At 42.2% G+C, this 23,594-nt stretch overlaps 1 protein-coding gene across 1 annotated transcript in view; it reads left to right on the top strand.

Annotated features, from left to right (window-relative positions):
* Window positions 1–23,261, top strand: part of tapt1a (transmembrane anterior posterior transformation 1a) — a 72,477-nt gene extending 49,216 nt beyond the window's left edge. The window contains exons 13-14 of the mRNA XM_084331588.1: window positions 2,778–2,941; window positions 22,269–23,261. Coding sequence (XP_084187714.1) covers window positions 2,778–2,941; window positions 22,269–22,576 — 472 coding nt within the window. The 3' untranslated portion in view covers window positions 22,577–23,261. The remainder of the gene's footprint in view (window positions 1–2,777; window positions 2,942–22,268) is intronic.
* The last annotated feature ends 333 nt before the right edge of the window (window positions 23,262–23,594 follow it).

Here is a 23,594-nt window from a genome sequence, read left to right as displayed (position 1 = left end):
GAAGTCACAGTCCTCTGGCTGCCTTGTTTATAATTTGAAGTCACAGTGCTCTGGCTGCCTTGTTTATAATTTGAAGTCACAGTCCTCTGGCCGCCTTGTTTATAATTTGAAGTCACAGTCCTCTGGCCGCCTTGTTTATAATTTGAAGTCACAGTCCTCTGGCTGCCTTGTTTATAATTTGAAGTCACAGTCCTCTGGCCGCCTTGTTTATAATTTGATTCATTCATTCATTCAGTCACCTTGTTTTTAATTTTAAGTCACAGTCCTCTGGCTGCCTTGGTTCTAATTTTAAGTCACAGTTCTCTGGCCGCCTTGTTTATAATTTGATTCATTCATTCAGTCACCTTGTTTTTAATTTTAAGTCACAGTCCTCTGGCTGCCTTGGTTCTAATTTTAAGTCACAGTCCTCTGGCCGCCTTGTTTATGGTTTGAAGTCACAGTCCTCTGGCCGCCTTGTTTATAATTTGAAGTCACAGTCCTCTGGCCGCCTTGGTTCTAATTTTAAGGCACAGTCCTCTGGCCGCCTTGTTCGTGGTTTGAAGTCACAGTCCTCTGGCTGCCTTGTTCGTGGTTTGAAGTCACAGTCCTCTGGCTGCCTTGTTTATAATTTGAACTCACAGTCCTCTGGCCGCCTTGTTTATAATTTGAAGTCACAGTCCTCTGGCCGCCTTGGTTCTAATTTTAAGGCACAGTCCTCTGGCCGCCTTGTTCGTGGTTTGAAGTCAGTCCTCTGGCTGCCTTGTTCGTGGTTTGAAGTCACAGTCCTCTGGCCGCCTTGGTTCTAATTTTAAGGCACAGTCCTCTGGCTGCCTTGTTTATAATTTGAACTCACAGTCCTCTGGCTGCCTTGTTTATAATTTGAAGTCACAGTCCTCTGGCCGCCTTGTTTATAATTTGAAGTCACAGTCCTCTGACCGCCTTGTTCGTGGTTTGAAGTCACAGTCCTCTGGCCGCCTTGTTTATAATTTGATGTCACAGTCCTCTGACCGCCTTGTTTATGGTTTGAAGTCACAGTCCTCTGACCGCCTTGTTCATGGTTTGAAGTCACAGTCCTCTGGCCGCCTTGTTTATCATTTGAAGTCACAGTCCTCTGACCGCCTTGTTTATGGTTTGAAGTCACAGTCCTCTGGCTGCCTTGTTCATGGTTTGAAGTCACAGTCCTCTGGCTGCCTTGTTTATGGTTTGAAATCACAGTCCTCTGACCGCCTTGTTTATGGTTTGAAGTCACAGTCCTCTGGCTGCCTTGTTTATGGTTTGAAGTCACAGTCCTCTGGCTGCCTTGTTTATGGTTTGAAGTCACAGTCCTCTGGCTGCCTTGTTTATGGTTTGAAGTCACAGTCCTCTGGCTGCCTTGTTTATGGTTTGCGCTTGACTGTCCCATAGGGCTGTTGCTTAGAAACACACACACAGTTGTCCTCACATTAACCCTGCGCTGGGCTTTTGATATGTCTTACTTTAGTCCTCCAGTCCCATCAGGCTCGTACCGTTGGGAACGCCATGTTGTCATCTCTCTGCTGCCATCTTTTACCCTCCCTGTCCTCAACTTAAAAATAGCTGTGGCCTGAATGGAATCACAGTGTCTTGACCTAAATGTGACTGACACTCTCTCTCTCTCTCTCTCTCTCTGTGTTGTGTTTTACATGCATCATAGTGTTAGATTCAAATTGTACAGAGGCCAAGAGCAAAGCATAAACCCAAAAGGACAGCTTATATCAAGGCATCTATGATTGGATGTGAACATTTGAGCTTGCAAACAGAAATCTTCCTGCCAAGTAAATTTAGTTTCTAAAAATCACCCGCCAAGCACCAATGGTGTGTAGATTTCCTCTTTGGCCAATAAATTATAGAGCTTACTCAGCCACTCTGGCATGTAAAAATATTAGGAGCCAACTTTCAGAATTTTCGTGTGTGCGAGTAACGATTATATCCTACAAGCTGACGATGACCCAAACTAACGTTAGCTGCTAATGTTAACCAAGCTGGTCCCAAAACAGTTACCCCGGAGCTATTCACAGTGGAGCAGTTTGTTTTCTTGGCTTTTACAAGATAGTTAGCGGAGATAGTTATGATGCACTCCAGCTCCAACAGTGAGGAATGGGAGGGGCTCAGCCCCTCTCTCTCTGTCTATTATTTAAAAATAATGAAGTCTGCCATAAGCCTTTCTCCCTCTCTCTTGTGTGTACTACATTTGCTATAGGCTATTCTTTTTGACATGGATTAGGCTAATTAGCGTTAACAATCCTGATTCCTGAGCCTATTTTATTGAAAAGGATAAGGAAGATGATGATTTACATAATGTGTATATATAATCTTTTATTTTTATAATCGTATCTCCTGTGCTGGCACAAGCACTAACATAGCATGGAGTGGAGAGATAACGCATGATACACACAATAACACATGGAGATAATATACTAAAAAGCTATTTATAATTCTTTTTTAAATCTACCAGCCACCTTGGCTGTTACACCAAAAAGTTGATTTTGTTCCCTGCTTTTCTATTGGGGTCTGCCATGTTCTTCTTGGCATGTTTGCACAGAGTCACTGGAGCGATGCATGTACAGTAGTTAACTGACAGAAGTTATCCATGAAGTTATCCATGACAACAAAAACGGATAGCTTGAAATTAGGTTACTTCAAACTAATTTTGTTATTTTCTAATGCTGTTTTTATCAAAGATTATTTTACTTGCCCATATCCTTGATATTGATTTGCAATTATCCTTTTGGATTTCTACTGTTTTCATTGCCCTTTTTTAAAATTGTGTTGTTTCTCAGCATGGTGACTCTGAAGGTGCTCAACAGCATTGTGCTCCTGGGGAAGTCGTGTGTCTATGTAAAAAGAGCCAATATGGAGGACAAGCTGTTTGAAACGCCCTCGACCGCAGCCTCCGGGAAGACCCCCTGCAGGACCGGCAAGGCCAAATGCACGACCTCGTCGGGTGAGTTGTGTGAAACAAAAAGGGCATCTCACTACAGTCTGAACGTGGAGAAGGTCCACACCTCGGACTCTTGTAAACATCAACAGAATTTACGGAAACTTAACAGCCTGTGTACAACTAGTCATAGAGAATGCCTCAACTTCACTCATTTCTGTTAAAGGAAACATGCCAACATTATGGGAAATGCGCTTACTAGGGCTGCACGATTAATCAATTTTTAATCGAAATCACGATTTGTAATGATGCAATTATCAAATCGCCAGGCCTGCAATTAAATTTCTTTTTTTTTACATTATTTAACCAGGAAGTCTCATTGAGATACAAGATCGGTTTGGGAGAGGGAGGTAAGGGGTTTTAGATTGTGTGTTGTGAAGTTTAGACTTCAGAGAGGGAGAGTAAAGTACAGGGGAAAAAAGGTACCGTTGGGTACCGGTATCGATTCCCAGGTAAAAAGAAAAAATGTCAGGCTCGGTGTCCCGAAAAGACCCACCGCGTAGGCCAGATGCAAGCCGCATTTTACAATAAACCTCTGTGGGGCTGCTTATTTTTTTTTTAATTATAATCGCAAATTTAATCGCAGTCGCAATATCTGTGAGGAAAAATTGCAATTAGATTATTTCCAAAAATCGTGCAGCCCTAGCGCTTACCATTTTCTCCAGAGTCAAACAAGAAGATGGATACCAATTTCCCTCTCTGTGCATTCAGCTGAAAGCTAGCATATTTTTAGCACAATTGAATGGAAGCGGATACGGACCACTAGCCTAGCTTAAAACTCTGGGAGAGGCGTTTTTGGCCAACAGCTATAGGCTAGTGTGTGTGTGTGTGTGTGTGTGTCAGGCCATGTGAGCGGATCGGAGCGTGAGTGGCGCGGGGAGCGGAGCGGGCGGTTTTGACGTGAGCGAGGAGTGGGTTTTAAAATGGGTCGGCGCGACGTCCGGAGCGAGAATTCTCCTCCGCTCCAATCCACTCCGGGACGCTCACACAGTGGTTTAACACTGATGTAATAATATACATGTAGTACAATGCCAAAGCAACAGATGGCGATGTACAAACATGAAGGTGTGACTGCAACTTGTTCCTGTTTGCGGACGACTCAGCCCTGCTGGTCTCTGACAAGAACAAGTTACAGGTTGAAAAAACCCTCAGCTCGGAACTAGGCAGAATCTGCATATGGCTCGCTGATAACAAACTATCATTACACATGGGCAAAACAGAGTCCATTCTCTTCGGTTCAAATAACAAACTCAGCAAGACCGACGGCTTCTCAGTTACAGTGGGTGACAATATTGTCACAAGGAAAGATGAAATTACCTACCTGGGTTCCATCCTAGAGGCTAATCTCTCCTGTGACAAAATGGCATCCAATGTAATAAAAAAAGTCAACCAACGAACTCGATTCTTGTACCGGATCTCCTCTCTGGTAAACAAGAACACCCTGAAGACTCTGGCAGGAGCACTCATTCAGGGGTACTACGACTATGCTTGCACCTCATGGTACCAAAGCACCTCAAAGGCGCTAAAAACAAAATTACAAACATCTCAAAACAAACTGGTCAGACTACTGCTTGACCTTACTCCTAGAACCCACCTCACCCCTGCCCACTTTGACAACCTAGGATGGCTTAGAGTAGACGACAGAGTACAACAACTTGCAATGGGCCTGGTCTACAAGATACACTACACGACCAAGGTACCCATGTACATGTCAAAATACTTCCCAAAGGTCAGTGAATACCACGATCACAACACCAGAGGGAGCTCCACAAATCATGTTAAACCCAGATTCGGCTCAAATAAGGGACTAAACACGTTTCGCAATTATGCCACATCAATGTGGAACGCCCTACCCAAAGCTGTAAAGGAATGTGGATCACTACCCACTTTCAAAACCTCTCTCAAGGGACACCTACGGGAGACTGCAATTCAACACTGGCCCCTGTAAATATCCTAACCCAACCCCCTCCAATGTACAGTCATTTACCTAGTATGGTTTTGTCAATAGTTCAATGTACAATTGTGTTTGTTTGTACAGTGTCTCCTCCCCCCCCCCCCCTCAATGTACAGTGTTACTTGTTTATACAGTGTGCCCCCCGCCCCCCCCCCCCCCCCCCCCAACCACCTCCAATGTAAATTACCCAGTATGGTTGTCAATATCCCAATGTACCCAACCCCCCCCACCCAACCTCCTCCAATGTACAGTTTCTACGTCAAATGTATATACTCCCTTTTCTTGACTCCTTCTGTATCACAAACAGTACTGTATTTGCAAATCTGGTATGTCATAAATGTATAGATGTAGCAGTACTGACTATCTGTATGTCATGTATGTCATATATGTCTATATGAATTGAAAATGGGGGACCCTGATGGAAACAAGACAAACGTCTTTCTCAGGTCTGCATCCCCTTAACAATTGTATGTATTGAGCCGTACTGTATTGTACCCATTCTGCAATCTGTTAAATAAAGTTTTCATTCATTCATTCATTCAAGGCCATTTTCAACCAATGAGAATTGAGAAGGGTGAACCTGTGATATCCTGTTCAGGCTTCACTCCTCCTCCTTCACTCACTCCTGTTAGAAAAGTATCGCCGCCATTGTTGTTGTCGTTAGCTTACATGCTAACGTTAATGGCAGCGACCATAGCATTGTGGCTTGGCTAACTATCATCGCTTAATAGAGCTAGTGAATGGATAAACAACGTTATTTAACATTGCATTTTTATATATTTTTTATAATATATTAAGGCTGTCCCCGAAGCCTGTTTTTGGGATTCGAACTTCGTCAGGGTTTTTCCAACGAACGTTCGAACCTTCGTTTTTAATAATAAAAAGGAAAATTATTGTTTTTTCTTAACACATTGACTGCCAGCAGGGGGTGCTAATACCCCATTCATTGCCAGGTCTTTATTCAATGGATATAGTTTTAGACTGATATTTGCGAGTGCTTAAAATATATCTTATATTATATCTATGGGTCTAATAACGCCGTCGGGTCTCAGTGAGCTGCTTCTAGTCAACATTGCCGAGATAGATTGTTTTTTCATCGGTACATTTCCGTTTTATACCGTTTTGAATAAAGTATGGTTTGGGTGTTTTTCAGTAATTCCAGGAAAAGGCGATAAAAATGCATTTGACTGTAATCCAGTCATCGCGTTGTAATTTTTCGGCTGATTATCTAATCATCCTGAAATCAACGCTAGATTATCACTATGTCTCCTTGCCCCCCCCCCACCGCAGCCAACGGTAATAAGCACATACACCTACACACAGATCGCTTTGATCGCGGTAGAAATAAATGTCAGATCAACGATCAAATTCATATATGATGTTATTACCTTGTATCTGATATAATGCAAAAGAGATAATCCAAATATCTTATCACAATTCCAAATAATGCTTGTGGAGGTCCGCACCACACTACCGACCGTTTCACAATGACTGGTGGGCGGGCGGAGTTACTGATGCCATCGTTGTATAGAAGTGGCTCGCCTGAATATTTAAACCCCGCCCGCCCGGGTCAGATCGCCTCCTAAAAGACATAAGCCCATTTTCAATGAGATGCAATAGCTCCGCCTGGCAGTAGAGGGCGGTGTTGACCGTCTGCCAGCTCAGACAGGGTCTGAAGACTATACCAGACACCAGAGGCTGCGGCTATGAATTATGAATAGATATAGCGAATAAATGATATAACGATCATAAAAACGAGTAAACTCATTATTGGCGTTATTAGACTGGCGGCCAATAACGAGTATACTCGTTCTTGGCGCAGAAACGGTTAATATCTTTTTTATAAATATCCTCAAACTACATCCTCAATTTGAATAAAGTCATTAATCTGATTAAATTAGTCATTTTCTTTTTTATTAAATCAACTTTCCAGACCCAGCCCAGGGAGAAGCCCCACCCACCCCAACTAAATCAATTAAATCAACTTTCTAATGAATATAACTAATCAGTTTTAATACTATAATATTAGTGTAGCCTAATCTTTATCTGCTATTTTCTTTTTATTAACACTTTCAGTGCCAGCAGGGGGCGCACGATTTAGCGTTTGAGTGCCAGCACTCTATTCAATGAGAGGGCGAGCACATTTGCGAACGCATAAACTATATCTTAAATTATGGCTATGTTTCTAATACGCCCGTTGCTTATCAATGACTTGCTTGCAGTCAACATTGTCGAAACGGATTGTTTTTTCATCGGTACATTTCTGTTTTATACCATTTTGAAAAAGCTAGTTTTTGGAAATTTCCAGAAAGAAAGAGATTCCACAGGAATCACCCTTTACTGGAATACACAAAAAACGTTGTAATTTTTCGGCCTATTTATGAATCGTTTTCAAATAAACGCTAGATTATCGATAGTATATGTGTACTTATGCACGCTAGAGAAGCGGGCTGAAAAATCGATTATCTATTTCCTGATCAACACACACACACACACACACACATACACATATAGGGCCCACGTTGATATATCTGTGAAAAAGCTCTGATTACCCCAAGACTGGTAAAATAGATTCCTTACCTCAGATCAGATGTTCTCCAAAAAGATTATTCCAATTCCTGATCACTATTCCAAATATCGATCGTGTTTATTGATCCAACGCTGGGTGCTCGAAACTAGGGGTGCACCGATATATCGGTCGGGTATCTGTATTGGCCGATAAGTGCCTTGTTGACTGCCATCGGCCTATCGGTCGATAAGCTCAAATGTGCCGATGGCAGTAGCCGATAAATATCCATCAATTTGTGTCGCGTCAATCTGGTCCACACATTCAAACTTTGAAAAAAGTTTCAGTCAAGCGACCTGCACAACGCCGCCCCCACACACACACGCTACTGCATCAAAGTTACTACTTATGATTAACAAAGGCATTCGTTTTGTGGCATTAAAGTTATATAGTTACACGTTCAATAACATCAGCGTATTTACCGGACCATAGCAAGCATTACTCATTCATATCTCAGTTCCTTCCTTTGCTCTGAGAGCCCGTACTGAATTGTACCCATTCTGCAATCTGTTAATAAAGTTTTCAATCAGACAAATGTATAGAAAAGCTTTTATTATAACATTTGTTGCAGTAAAATCATTATGCCTCGTTTAGTACTCCTGTGGAGCGCTGGTAGTCCACTCGTGGCTGGCGCGGAGCTAACATTATTAGCTTTGTTGTTGAGCTCATCAAAATCAATGGCGGACATCCCGGAAATAAAAAAACGAATACGCGCTTGCCGATTGGTGGTAAGAACAGCAGAGGCGGTGCAAGCGGTGTGACGTAATTGGCAGAATCGACTGTCAATCAAAATTGTTTTGTTGCATTGCTTTGGTTGAGAGATAGTGCTCTCAAACTCAAACACACATGGCATGGTGGAATTAATACCATAAACATATTTCTTGATGTTTTCCTTTTTTTTAAGTAAGTAAAGAGGCCTATGTTCATATCGGTGAGCACAATTTGTAACACAAAAAGAGACGTGTAGCCTATTTATTTATTTAATATTTTATTTCTTCATTTTATTATTATTATTTTATTTGTTGCCATGCCTAAAATAATAGTCAAGCATAGGGCTAAAACATTTTCATAAACAATAATATAATTTTTGTTATATGGTTATAATAAAAGCTTTTCTATACATTTGTCTGATTGATTGATTGAAAACTTTATTAACAGATTGCAGAATGGGTACAATACAGTACAGCTCAGTGGACTGGAGGATGAAGACCAGAAAAAGACTTTCGGCTTTTTTACATAAGGGTCCTCCATTTTCAATTCATCAAAACATTTAGAGACATACAAATATACAGTAGTTTCATAAAAAAAATTATAAAAATTATATAAAAAAAAATTATAAAAAAAAATGTTGGCCACAAATATCGGTATCAGCCGATTGTGTTAGTTGAACAATCGGTATCGGTGGCAAATTTTCATATCTGTGCATCCCTACTCGAAACACATATTCCACGCTGTTCTGAGGGACCACAAAGACTGCAATCGGCTCGGATTACATGCCTGACAAGTAAAATGTGGATTCCGGATTTTCTTTTCCCCATGCATTTTCATTCAGTCCAATCCAAAGGGTGCATTACCATCCGGGAGACGATAGGGGGCGGTATTTTCCCTATTCGAGCTCAGAGAGAGTCCCAGTGGTAACGTGAGGCTAGATTGATGAAAAATGAATGGAAATCGCTAATAAAAAAAATAATGATTAATAACGAGATTTCTCGTCGTTGGCACTGAACGGTTGGCATTAAATAACGAGAATTCTCGTCGTTGGCACTCAAAGTGTACAACATTTTACATTTGAATGTTGATTTAGAATTCAAATGCCAACGTAACGAACGTTCGGGCTCAGCCTTTGTGTGTGTGTGTGTGTGTGTGTGTGTGTGTGTGTGTTAAAATAAACAAGACAAAATTAAAAGTAGTAACATAACAACCTAAAAACAAAGAAAATCAGCTAAAGGTTGGAAGAGCATTGCGCTGGAAGTGTGTTGAAGGATGTTCCATGAGTCAGGAGCATTAACCAATTCGCGGTCAACCACGTATATATACGTGATTGGGAGCCAGCGCTTGACGGCCAACCACGTATTACGTGTTAAACTCGGTTTTGCTTTTATTCCATTTTAATATCCTACTCCATGTCACAGAGCTGTATTTTGGCTGGAAAAGGCATATCGGGACTCCGAAAGTGCAGTACCGGCCAGATCCTGGTATTGGCGCTGTCTCGAGAATGCAGTTTCCCCTGTTGCAGACCGGGTGTCACATTTTTTTTCGCTCCGTGTTAGCTTTTCTGTTAGCCTAAAGCTATGGCTTCACCAGATCGCCTGGAATACTTTTTGTGACGCCGAATTCAGTATGCAGTAAAGGAATATAGCATCAGCCAATGGACATATCGATCTACCAGATGGTGATCAAATAACTGGGAAATTCTTTTTGGAATCCAACCGGCCACAGGTAAGAGCGATTTTACATCAATTTCAGTCTGATCGGGCCTTGTTCTCATAGCCATCCACCCGGTCAGCGTATGATGTTGCAATAACGAATGCCATTATTGGTAATCAATAATCAGAAATGACTTCCCCCGCCCCCCCCCCCCCCCCCCCCCCCTTCATGCATTCATGGTGGAACATGATACCGATCGTATGCATTTTGATTTTTAACTCTAGCTTGTGTAGGGCAGAAACGCCAATCGATTTTTAACGTTATTAACTTAGCGCCCTATAACTAGCTTTGCAGGAATTACCCCAGACCATTGTGGTATATAGTTCATATTCACGACGCTATAAAACGGGAACGTATTGATGAAAAAAAAATTTCTTTATGGCATATTGAAGGGAAGGTTTATACTGTCAATTGACAATGACAATGGACACATAGCAATAATATAAAATATAGATTTAGCTCTACAAACAACCTCACGCACATTGAAAACTTGTAATGAAAAGCTGGCCTCAAGCTGGCCTCATAGTCTAATCCCAATGGCCCCGAATGTGTTAAAGAAAAAGGCAGACAGCACTTTCCCAGACCATCATTTGAGCGAGTTAGATTGGGTCTGAAGTTCCAATCCAGCAACTTTCTAACGGCCATCTGCTTTGGGGAAGGCAGAATGTATGCGAAACGATGTGAAAATCTGGTCAACAGTAGCACATACACTATTGCAGCTGGCAGTATCTCTCTGTCATGTGTACGACAGCCCTAGCAGATCTGCTCAGTGCTGCAGATGCTCCTGCTGTGCTGAGCCCAGAGCTTTACGACAAATCGCTGCTTTTTACACAGCTCCAGCCGGGAGCCAGGTGCTGGTGTGAGCTTTGATGTTGGATGTGATATGTCGGTATCATCATATGATGATACCGACATCATGTCACATCCAACATCAAAGCTCACACAAGCACCTGGCTCCCGGCTTGACCTGTGTAGAAAGCAGCGATTTGGGGTGTTTACAAAAGCTCCATGCAGCCAGTTAGAAAGCATCGTTTTGGGGGGTTTCTAAAGCTCCATGCAGCCAGTTAGAAAGCATCGCTTTGGGAGGTTTCTAAAGCTCCATGCAGCCAGTTAGAGAGCATAGTTTTGGGGGGTTTCTAAAGCTCCATGCAGCCAGTTAGAAAGCATCGTTTTGGGGGGTTTCTAAAGCTCCATGCAGCCAGTTAGAAAGCATCGTTTTGGGGTGTTTACAAAAGCTCCATGCAGCCAGTTAGAAAGCATCGCTTTGGGAGGTTTCTAAAGCTCCATGCAGCCAGTTAGAGAGCATAGTTTTGTGGGGTTTCTAAAGCTCCATGCAGCCAGTTAGAAAGCATCGTTTTGGGAGGTTTCTAACGCTCCACGCAGCCAGTTAGGGCTGGAAGGTGTATTATATTCTTTTTTTTTGTATCCTCTTTTTCTCCCCTGGTTTTCTATTTTTTCTCCCCCTCCCAATTTAATCGTTATGCCAATTCCCCCCCTCCCCTACCTGGTTGTTGTGCGCATGTTTCTCCTACTGGTCGGTATAAGGGAACCCTGAAGTCTACCACACGCTTCCTCCGACACATGTGGAGACAGCCAGTGGCTCTTTTTTCACCTGGCAGCGAGGACTCTCATTGGTGAAGCGTAACGCGTGGGAGGTCACGCTGCCTTCACCATTTCCTGCCTTTCGCTGAGCAGGCGCCCAGACCTGACCTGTAGGCGTTGCTGTCCACAACGCCAGATTACCACCCTCGACTTCCCTCCCCCTAACTCAGCCAAACGAGTTAGTATGACGATCGGCCCAAGCCGCAGGCAATGCTGACTCCGGGAGTCGAGACCGCAGCCTCTTGCATTGGTGACGAGCGCAATCTCCGCTACGCCATCCGACCGCAGGTGTATTATATTCTAAGGTATAATGTATACATGCCAAGGTTTTCTTCAATACCGCCCATAACAATATAGTACTATATTATTTTATTTTATCCAGTATATAAAGTAGAAAAATGCTGTTTGGTGCTGTACATCATTAGAAAAACATTGGAATGGAAATTGGATGAGAGTAGACTATTTTTGATGAACTTCCACCTTATATTGCCAAAAAGAAAGAAATCGCACCACAATGTTATTTGTGCTATAAAAAACTAAGAGAAATATCATATAATATTTTGGCCACATCGCCAGTCAATGTCAGGAAATGGTGAAGCTTGACCAAACATTCAGATTTTAGAAGAGTTTAGTAGAGGTTTTTTTTCTGGATAAATGGGTCAGGCTTGCCCCTTTGTTCTGTTGCACAATGATGATGGCCTTGTTTCTATCTTTGTCATCATAACAATCTGGATTCACATATAATTGGAGATGCCATATGTCTTCACTGTACAACTGGGAAGTGAAACGGATGAGTGATTTTCCCTCAGTATTTGAAGGCAGATGGTGGTTAACTTTTACAGTTCATTAACACATCCGCCATGCATTGTACCCATCCTTGGGCCCAGTCTGCCAGTGCTGTAACCCTATGGAGATGTTTACCTTCTTTGCAGGGCTATAACCTTTTAAATATTATAGCTATATCGACATTACTATGGCCCATTCAACATCGGGTATATATCGTTCCGGATGTGGGAACATTATATATTTTCATTCATACATTGTCGTGTTAATACCGTCGTGAATATAAGTGTTTTTAAGGTTTTCTGCAGTAATTCCTAAAACGCGAGTTATAGGCCCTGACGGATAGATTATCGATTGGCGTTTCTTTCCTATACACGCTATATTAAAAATTCAAATGTATATGATCGGTATACATTATGCTTCATCATGCGTGAAGGAAAGGCGGGGGGTCGTTTATAATTCCTTGATCGTCAGTAGCGTCTTTTTTTACTATGGGTTGATACGTTGATCAGATGGATTGCCGTGAAATGAATAAACAATCGGGCTGAAAATTCCTCTTACCGTTCGCCGATGAGACTTTTACTAGATATAGAGATAGAGATAATTACTAAGTTAAGACACAGCACATGGGCCACGATCTAGGAGAGACAGCACACCCCCCCTCACTCTCAACACACACACATTGACTTCAAGTTCACGCTGGACACGGCTGCATCTGGCAAAGCTCCAGACCAGATCACAATCAGTGTATCCACTTAAGTCCATTAGAACCTTTGGTGAGGGATCTCACCAGATTAGCCAGATCAAATAATTCAACTCATTGTCACAAGATGCCACAAGTCGCTAATATACGACTAGCCAAGGGATTAGAGACCCCGGTCAACCGCTGGTCAAAATACCACAGTCTCCATTTATCACAGATCGTTATCGATAGAGACACACACGCACATATGAGCACGTAAATGTGCGTACCACGCACTCATGCATGCCTGACATACAGGCTGACCAATACACACAGACGGACAACGTGCACTCAGGACAAAAACACATACACACTGGACAAGGAGCCGCTAATAAAACACCCTGACAGGGAAGGAGCAGGACTTCTGCTTTGACTTCTTCTGGACGGACTGGACTTCACTTCTCTGCTTTGACTGGACTGGACGGACCAGACTGACACAATGACTTGACTGCATTTTCTTTTATACACGACCGGCCGGTTGTACCAACTAGATTTCAATTGTACCTTGCTATATTCACTTTTTATAATACTTTGCTTATTCACTTTTTATATTACTTTGCTTGTTCACTTTTTATAATAAATACCAGTCAAAAGTGTTTCATCTCTTTTATCTTTAAATATCTTATTACAACTTTCACGTTCGAGTTTAAAACGTGACAGACTGGAGGAAAAATATTCCAATTATTTGACGTCGATCTGCTAGATCCATTTCCCGTTTGTATGACGCAATAAACGCCAAAATCATATTGATTATTGCGTTTAGAAAGCGATCCCAATGCACTCAAGTGTGTATCTAGATCCACGCTACAAGATATTACTGCCGGAGGAATTTCCTCGATGCACCGAGCGCCACTTCCGGTTTGGCTTGGAGTGTAACTCGCCCGACATCCACCAGGCGGCGGTATTAAGGCGTTGCAATATCAGACAGGGTCCAGCTGTAGCAGCGGAGGGAGGCTTGATGAATTATGAATGCCATGGCGAAATTTTTTTATATTGATCCCAAAAACGAGTTTATTCGTTGTTGGCGCACAACGCATGGCGGGCAATAACGAGTATACACGTTTTTGGCACACAATGTGTTAATCCTGTAGGAAAGGGCAAGAAACTAGAGATTTGTACACATTAGGGATACATACTTTCCCCAAGTTTTGCAAAATTTCAAGGCCTATTTTCAATCCCCAATAATGCCTCCCACTTTTCCTGTGATTTTTCTTTAATAATCTGCAATTAACTCTATTCCACAAATCTGTGCATTTTCACTGACTGCAGAATCACACACCATGGAATTAGATTAATCACCACTGATGATGGGCTGAATCACTCAACGTGGGATTAGATTAATCACTACTGATGATGACAGACTGAATCGCATGACATTGAATTAGATTAATCCACACTGATGACAGACTGAATCATACAACATGGAATTAGATGAATCAAGGTGCAGTGCAAATGTAAGTCATCAGACTACTGTGCAATCCATCATCTATACAGTTACTTTACTTTACTGAAGGACAAAGGCTTATTGTGTTTTCTTTGGCTGGCGCAGCATGCCAGTCTCATGTCTCATGCCAACTATCTGGCTCAAAGAGGACACAATCTATGGCTCACAGAAGTGCTATAACAGTAACTCGTCTTGCATTTATTCCAAACGTCTTGGCGTTCCACTTGTGGAGCCGCCTCTGCACAATATTTTGTGACCACAAACAGACCTAATACATTTCTTCTTTGACTGCATTCGCCTTATCAAAGCGCTTCCAAGAATTGTGCACCAAGAATTGTGCACCAAGAATAGTCCAGGGCCTGTGTGCAACGGCAGCCTACGTAATGAGCGCAAAGCTTGTGGAGTGTCAATCTTGTAGCCTAACGGCCTCCGTTTGTATTGTGTGCCAATTGAATGCTATCGGTATGATATTCTTTTGTACTTTTTTAGGACAAACAATTTAGCATTGCAGATAGGTGCATGCACTAATCCCGGAGGAAGTAGGAAGGAAATTGGATGGGGAAAAATTCCGGGATCCATGATCCCCGGCATGTAAATCTAGTATACATTTAGTAGTAATATACTGTAATACAAATCCATTACAGTTACCTTATTGGTTAATAGGATAGTACCATGTGACCATGTGACAAATATATGTAGCCTAAATCCTTTATAGCTTCATCCCCTATAGCTTGGTCCCCTTTTTAAAGCTTGGATGCATTTAAAGTGTATTCACTTTTTATTCGCTTTCTGGGGGGGGAAATAACTCTCCCAATAACCAGTTACCATTTCCAGAATACCAGCCAGATGTTCATGGCTTAGTGCACAGTAATAAGATTTCCACAGTGAATCGTTGAGATGCGGGCGCTGAAGGTAATGCTCTGATATGTATGTGCTGTAATTGCCGTATGGAACAAAAAGCCTCTCAGAAAAAGCCCATATTATCTAATGTACTGCTGGTCTCTGCCTGTGTTTCGTTGCCTCTGCCAGGAGGACACAGATTGAGGTGACACACATGGACACGCACACGCTGGTGGATTTCCACTCACTCTGCACTGTAAACTCTCCTGGCAACTCTTCCTTTTGAAATGCAAGAGGAAACGAAGCATGCTGTTGCCGTGGGCTGTATTGCTGTCTCCGTAGAGTAACCCATGTGCATACTAGCCAACACCGCTCCACTCCACTCTCTTTTGAGAAATCATGTATTATTCTGTTTGGTCGACTTGACTTAAAGGGATATTTCATTTTTAGTGGAGCTTATCAAAAATCTGCAGTCTTACCTCTTATCTAAAGTCATCTACAAGTAAGCTAGCGAACAACAGCACCAGTCTTCCCCAGGTGTCAGGCTCCTCATTCACTTCCATTCATTTTGAGGAGGAATGTAGGTAGAAGAAATAAATCACTGTACAATTTCTTTTTATAAATAACAGAAACACAACACTCACGTCTTAACAGATTCACAACAGCACAAACATCAGTGTACAAGAATAAATGACATGAGCGTTTTTAAAACAGAGACACGGTATCATAGAAGACGCATGGCAGTTAATTGGCATCAGTCAAGCAGACTCGGGAACAGCTTCTTTCCCTCAGCTGTTATCTCTCTGAACTCTGTGCCACGTTGACAGCCCCCCCACCATATCAACTCTGACTCCATTGCCTACACCCTAGGCTCTGTTACCCATACTGTACGACTCTGAACTCTGTTGCTTATACTCTACTCATACCTACCTACACTACTAGTACTGCTTCACTGATATTTTTTTAAAACATAGAACCATAGAGACTGAACATAAATATAAGAAATACAAATATAAACTAACTAATATTATGAGGATAAGCGAGAAGGAATACTATACCAAATTATTAGAGAATAGCTAAAACAATATTAAAGTAATATGGAAGATATTAAACCGTATTATTAGAAATAGTTCAACTCCAAGTTACCCTGAATATTTTACTGATGACAATAGGACATTAAATAATAGGAATGATATGGTTAATGGGTTTAACAACGTCTTTCTTAATATAGGGCCAAACTTGGCCGAGAAAATCAATGTCACACACAAAAGATGGCGGGATGCTGAGGAGAATATTGCAAGAAATCTCAACTCAATTAATCTGAAAACTGTAGAAGGAAAATAAATCATAGATATTGTTAGCAAGTGTAACAATAAAACATCTACTGATTGGAATGGAATTGATATGACACTAATCAAGAAGGTAATCGACAGCATTATACGTAAACCCACTAACCTACATCTGTAATCTATCCTTCACAACTGGTTAATTTCCTCCTAAAATGAAAATTGCTAAAGTTATTCCGTTATATAAAGCTGGAGAGAAACACCACTTCACCAATTATAGGCCAGTATCCTTACTTTGCCAGTTCTCCAAAATATTGGAAAAACTATATATTGCAAGGTTAGATGACTTCATTAATAAGCATAACATTTGCAGGCGGTTAGGTGGCCGAGCGGAGATTGCGTTTGTCACCAGCCCCGGAGCTGTGAGCTCGATTCGCCTGTTCGAATCCAGCTCACAGCTCCGGGGTTGTCACCAGCTTGGCTGGCCGTCTGCACTGATACAATTGGCTGTATCAGAGGGTGGGAGAAGCTGGCGGGGTGGGTCCGGGTCGTTGTAAACAGCGACTCCTACAGTTCGGTCGGGGCGCCTGCTAAGCTACGAGAGGACGCTACGCCCTCTCAATGAGAATCCGCGCTGCCAGGTGAAAAGAAGCGGTGATTGGCTGGACGTGTGTCGGAGGAAGCACGTGGTAGCCTCCACTCTCCCAGATGATCTGACTGTGGGGGGTAAGTGCGCAGCGATCAGGAAGGGACTGGGAATTGGCATACGACTAACATTGGGATGGGAGAAAATCGGAGGAAAAATGGAGGGGGAAAAAGACCAATAAAAAAAATAAAAAATAAAATAAGCATAACATTTGAACAGATAGTCAGTACGGTTTCAGAGCTAACAGATCAACAGCAATGGCATTAATGGAGTTAACAGAAGAAATCACCAACAGTTTAGATGATAAGAAACATGTAGTAGGAGTATTCATAGACCTCAAAAAAGCATTTGATACCATTAATCATGACATATTACTGAACATTCTTTAAAGGTATGGTATAAGGGGGGTGGCGTTAAACTGGTTGAATAGTTATATACGGAATAGGCAACAGTTTGTGCAGATGGGTGGCCATAAATCATCACATGCCGATATCACCTGTGGAGTCCCACAGGGGTCAGTGTTAAGACCTTTGTTTATTTTATACATCCATGACATATGTAGTGTACCAAAGATTTTGAAATTTGTTTTATTTGCAGATGATACCAATGTGTTTTGTTCTGGGGAAAATGTGCAACAGCTTCTGGAGGTCACCACCACAGAAATGAGTAAATTAAAATGATGGTTTGATTTAAATAAATTGTCATTAAATTTGAGTAAAACCAAACCTGTTATTTGGAAATCGTAAAACAGACATGCAAGTACAAATGACTATAGATGATGTTAACATTGAAAGAGTGTATGACTGTAGGTGTGATACTGAACCACAAAATCTGCTGGAAACCTCACATAAACTACATAAAAACAGAAATCGCAAGGAGCACCACAGTACTACTAGGGAAAACCAAACACATCTTGGATCATAAATCACTGTACATTCTATATTGCTCACTAGTACTACCATATCTGAACTACTGTGTGGATATTTGGGGTAACACTTAAGTAACCTAAAGCCATTATGCACACTACAAAAAAGCGCAATTGGGATTATCAATAAGGTAGGATATCTGGAACACACAAACACACTGTTTTTAAAATCACATGCCATGAAACTCAGAGACCTGGCTGAATTTATGACTGCACAAATCATGTTTAGAGCACGAAACAATTCACTCCCGGGTAACATCCAAAAAATTCAAGAAACAGGCTGTTCATTCAACAATGAAGAGTATGTGTATTTCAGTTTGTGGATTGAATCTGTGGAATGGTTTGAGTGTGGAATTAAAACAAAGCACAAATATAAATTACTTTAAAAAAACATATTAAAGGATTATCTCTCAGAGGTATATGGATGAGGAGGCGTTGTGTTGACCGCTTGAGCCCTGGCGCCCTGTCCAGGGGCAAGTGCTCGGCGGGATTATCATTACTTACTTACGCCTATCGCTCCTTTTGCGGGAGCATAGGCCGTCGACAACAGTTCGCCAGGGTCCTCTGTCCTGTGCTTTGCTTTCCAGCTGTTTCCATGTCAGTCCGCTCTGTGTGATGTCTGTCTCCAAGTCCCTGCGCCAGGTGTTCTTGGGCCGGCCTCTCTTCCTTTTGCCTTGGGGGTTCCATCTAAGGGCCTGTCTGGTGGTGCTGGTGTTTGGTTTGCGTAGTATGTGGCTGATCCATCCCCACTTTCTTCTCTTGATTTGTTCTTCCACTGGTTGTTCGCCCGTTCTCTGCCAGAGATCGTTATTACTGATGGTATCTGGCCAGTGGATGTTCAGGATCCGCCTCAGGCATCTGTTGATGAATGACTGCACTCTAGTCATTGTGATCTTGGTTGTCCATCAAGAGTACTGGCTTGATGTTAAATTTGAATAGTCTGATCTTTGTCTGCTGACTGATTACCTTGGAGCTCCAGATGTTCTTTAGTTGGATGTATGAGGCCCTTGCCTCGCTGATTCTTGCTCTGACATCTGCCTCCGTGCCACCCTTCTTATCTATGATGCTACCTAGGTAGGTGAATGATTCTACTTCCTCAAGTGCTGTTCCCTCCAGGTTTACTGGCTCTTCGTTGTTTGTGTTGATCTTGAGTATTTTGGTCTTTCCTTGGTGGATGTTGAGGGGTCTGCCAGTATGTTAGTCTTCTCCTGCATCTGTTGTCGACTGTGGGATAGTAGGGCAAGGTCGTCTGCGAAGTCTAGGTCATCCAGTTGTTTTGTGAGTGTCTACTGGATCCCGTTTCTCCTCTGTGCTGTTGTGGTCTTCAATATCCAGTCGATGGCCAGGAGGAAGAGGAAAGGACAGTATACCGCCTTGCCTTACTCCGGTCTTCACTTGGAAGCTTCGTGTGAGCTGTCCGCTGTGTATGACTCTGCAGGTAATTCCTTCATAGGAGTTCCTCATGATGTTGACAAGCTTTTCTGGTATGCCGTAGTGTCGAAGCAGTTTCCAGAGGGTGTTTCTGTGGAGGCTGTCAAATGCCTTCTCGTAGTCTACGAAGTTGATGTATAGTGGAGAGTTCCATTCCAATGATTGCTCGACAATGATTCGGAGGGTTGCAATCTGGTCCACACATGATCTATTGGGCCGGAAGCCTGCCTGCTGGTCTCTTATCTGCGGATCCACCGCTTTCTTTATTCGTTCGAGGAGGATTCTGTTGAAGATTTTTCCTGGCACTGATAAAAGCATGATTCCTCTGTAGTTGTGGCATTGGTTGAGGTCTCCTTTCTTAGGTATTTTGACCAAGTAGCCTTCTTTCCAATCTGTTGGCCCTTCCTCTTTTTCCCAGATCTTCTCAAACAGAGGGTGTAGCATCTCTACCGAGGTGTCTATGTCTGCCTCCAGTGCCTCCGCAGGGATGTTGTCTGGTCCTGCTGCCTTACTATTCTTTAGTTGTGCAATGGCCTGTTGGATTTCCTGCTTGCTGGGCTTTCCACAGTTGATGACTGTCAGTCTCCGCAGGTTCTTCAAAATACTCTGCCCATCCCTCTTGCTGTTGGTCCAGTTTTGTGATGGTCTTTCCTTCCTTGTTTTTGATTGGTCGCTCTGGTCTGCTGAACTTTCCGGACAGTTTATTGGTGGTATCATACAGTTCCTTCATGTTTCCTTTTGCTGCTGCCTCTTCTGCTTCTTTAGCCAGGTTGTCGATGTAGTTTCGCTTGTCCTTCTTGGCATTTCTTTTGACCTTTCTGTTTGCCTCAGTGTACTCTCTTTGGGCTTTTGCCTTGGTTGCCCTTGTTCTGCTGTTGTTAACTTCTGCCTTTTTCTGTCTCCTTTCTTCTATGTTGCATAGTGTTTCTGCTGGTATCCACTCTTTATGGTGTCTCTTTATTCAAATCACTTCCTTACATGTTGTTGTGAGAGTTTCCCTTATCCTTTCCCATTGGTCTTGCTGGTCTCCTTCGTCACTGCTTAGATCTTGCAAGGCTTGATATATATTCTTCAGCTTCAGTGTGAACACTTCTCTTATCTGTGTGTCTTTTAACACTTTGAGTGCCACGCCGGGTTTTCCTTTTTACCCCCTTGATGCCACGGTCCACTTCAATGTTAACGTTAATATCGCCTAATCTATGTTTTAAATTATGGCTATGTGTCTAATCTGCCCGTCGCTTATCAAAGACTACTTTTCCAGTCAGTGCTGTCAAGGCAGATTGGTTTTTTATCGCTTCATTTCCGTTTCAGAGCATTTAGAAAAGCACCCGTTTTGAGATAAAAAACTGTTCATTCTGGACCATTCTATGATATTCGTCTTTTACTGGAATATTCCAGAACGTTGATATTCGTCTGCCTATTTATGAATCGTTTTCAAATAAACGCTAGATGATCAATATTATACGTGCACGCAAGCACATTCGGGCCGCGCACGGATAATCGCCGTGTTCATTTCCTCTTGGACTTTTACAGTCAAACCGAAAGAGCCCATTTCACAAAACAGCCTATATCTTCATCAAAATTAGTCTGATTATCCTAACACTGATAACATAGATTCCTTACCTGACATCAGATGGTATCCAACTGGTATATTCCAATTCCTGATCACCATTCGGAAAAAATCGATAAGTGTATGGATCCAACGTGATACAGTAGTATGTATCATGATTCCGCGGGTCTCAGAGGCTCCAGAATGAACTGTGGTAACCCCGGCTGGATCAGTGGACTGGAAAATGTGGAGTACCGGATTTTTTCCCCCATCCATTTTCATTGAGTCCATTCCAAAATCCCTTATGTCATCTGGGAGACGATAGGGAGCGCTTTTTTCCACGCCGGCGGCGCTCGGGTATACTCGGGTAGGCTCGCGTGATGCAATATAATTTCAGATCGCTAAAAAAAAAAAAAAAATCAGAGAAATCTCGGTAGTGGCTTTCAACATAACTATCGGAAACCCGAGATATCTTGTGTGTGGCAGTGAAAGTGTTAAGAGGTGGACATTGAATATCTGTTTCTTTGATGTTGTTTCCATCCAGTGGATTATCATTAGTAATATAATATTTTCTTTTTATAGTGTGGAAATTTGGGTTGTATGAAAATTAGCTAATTGGAGTTGCATAAGTTGAGTGTTAAGGGGGTACTAGTATGAATACATACGTTTACACTTCATCCTACTCCTTTTCGAACATTACTGTTTTGCTTGTTTGTTTTTTAATCTGTTTATTACTGTATTGTTTCATTTAAAAAATATATTTATTTCATTTGTTTTTAATTTATGTTCGAAAAGAATGAACTCATTCATTCACTGTCTACCCATAATTATACTCTGTATGATAGAATGTACAACAGTGCTTTATATACCGCATATTTACATTTATATCTTTATATTACCGCATAATATTATATTATATATATAATAATAATATAATATAATATATATATATACCCTATTTGTCTGAATATACCTGCATATAACCCCTCTATATACTTGCTTGTACACCTGCACATAACCCATAGCTCTGTATGATAGCATGTACTATAATGCTGCATATACCTCTTTTTGTTGTACTGTACTTGTGCTGTATGATGACAATACAATCTAATCTAATGTTATTTACCTGTCTCTTCAGATGAGGGCTTGGTGGAGCAGAGCCCTGTCACTCCAGGCAACACGTCCTCCCCCTCCACCTCCTCTGTGACCACCCAGCCCACTCCCAGGGCAGATATACCGCCACCCCCCACCGCCACCACCTCAGAAACCAGGGCCAGCGGCCCTTCTAATCCAGACCCGGAGCCGGGCCCAGAACACGCGGCGTCGCCCTCAAAGACCGAGGACAAGGCGGAGGGAACGGAGGGCACAGAACTCAAGCACAGAACTCCCAAAAAGGACTTGCTGGAAATCGATCGCTTCACGATATGCGGGAACCGCATCGATTGACCCGTCAAGAAACTCATTGACCTTTTGACCCCGGCAATAACCACTCAGGAGAGGCGAAAGGGTCGACGCCACCTCAGCCCGGCTCTCATAGCCACCGCCAGCGGAAAGCAGAGTATTTATTTAAGTCAGAGACGGTATAATAAGTTATTGTGGACTCAGACAAGTTGATTAAGTCGATCTGCTGTTTTTTGTTTTTTTTTGCTCCCAGGTTTGGGAAACTTGACGAGGTGAGTTCCGGTCGGCTAATGAGCAGTGTGGGAAAATAACTGTTTCTGCGGCAACCCAGTCATTAGGGCAGACTGGTCATTGTAGTGTGTTTTGTGAGTCTGCAACCGTACTGTCTGAGACGCACTGGGAACGAGAGAGAGAGAGAGAGGTGCTTCTCGACCAACTAAACAGCCAGCAAGAGGACTAATGGGGGGAAATAAACCTAGAAAGCTCTGGTTTAAACAGTAGACTACCAGGAGTAACTTAGTTTGCAGTGTATTTTCCCCCCCAGTCTGTGTTATTAATCATCCACCAATGTCACACAGTTGTACGAAAATGTGTTTTTCTTGGAGGTTTTTATAACAAGTCCTTGCTGATCCAAACCACTGAAAAATGGAGGATGTTTGGTGCAAATGGAATTTGCAAATGAACGGCATCGGAATTACAGGGGAAATGATGAATAAATGTACGCACAATGTCGACTGCAGTCTAATTTGCTGTTGAATCAGCTTCTGATAGCTTCTCGTAGCTTCTCTCAACAAGAACATTTATAAAATAAATACTGCATATTTTATTTACATTGCCTGACTGCCTGTTCAGTCAGTTCGGACGTCTGAGCGTCCGATAAATGAGTTTCTTTGGAAGATAATGTAAGACTTCAGCAGAGCAGACCTAATTAAAGATCTGATCTTCACGTCACTCTCAAACTCCCCATCTGATTAAGAACATACCTACAAAATTATTATTAAATAAATTATCATTATTATTATTGTACTGCTGCAGGTATTTTAAATGGTTTGAGTTTGAAAAA

The sequence above is a fragment of the Notolepis coatsorum genome (genome assembly GCF_963971535.1).
Source record: "Notolepis coatsorum genome assembly, chromosome: 16".
NCBI classification, from domain to species: domain Eukaryota; kingdom Metazoa; phylum Chordata; class Actinopteri; order Aulopiformes; family Paralepididae; genus Notolepis; species Notolepis coatsorum.
The sequence above is the reverse complement of the archived record's forward strand: the minus strand, read 5'-3'. Positions and strand labels throughout refer to the sequence as shown.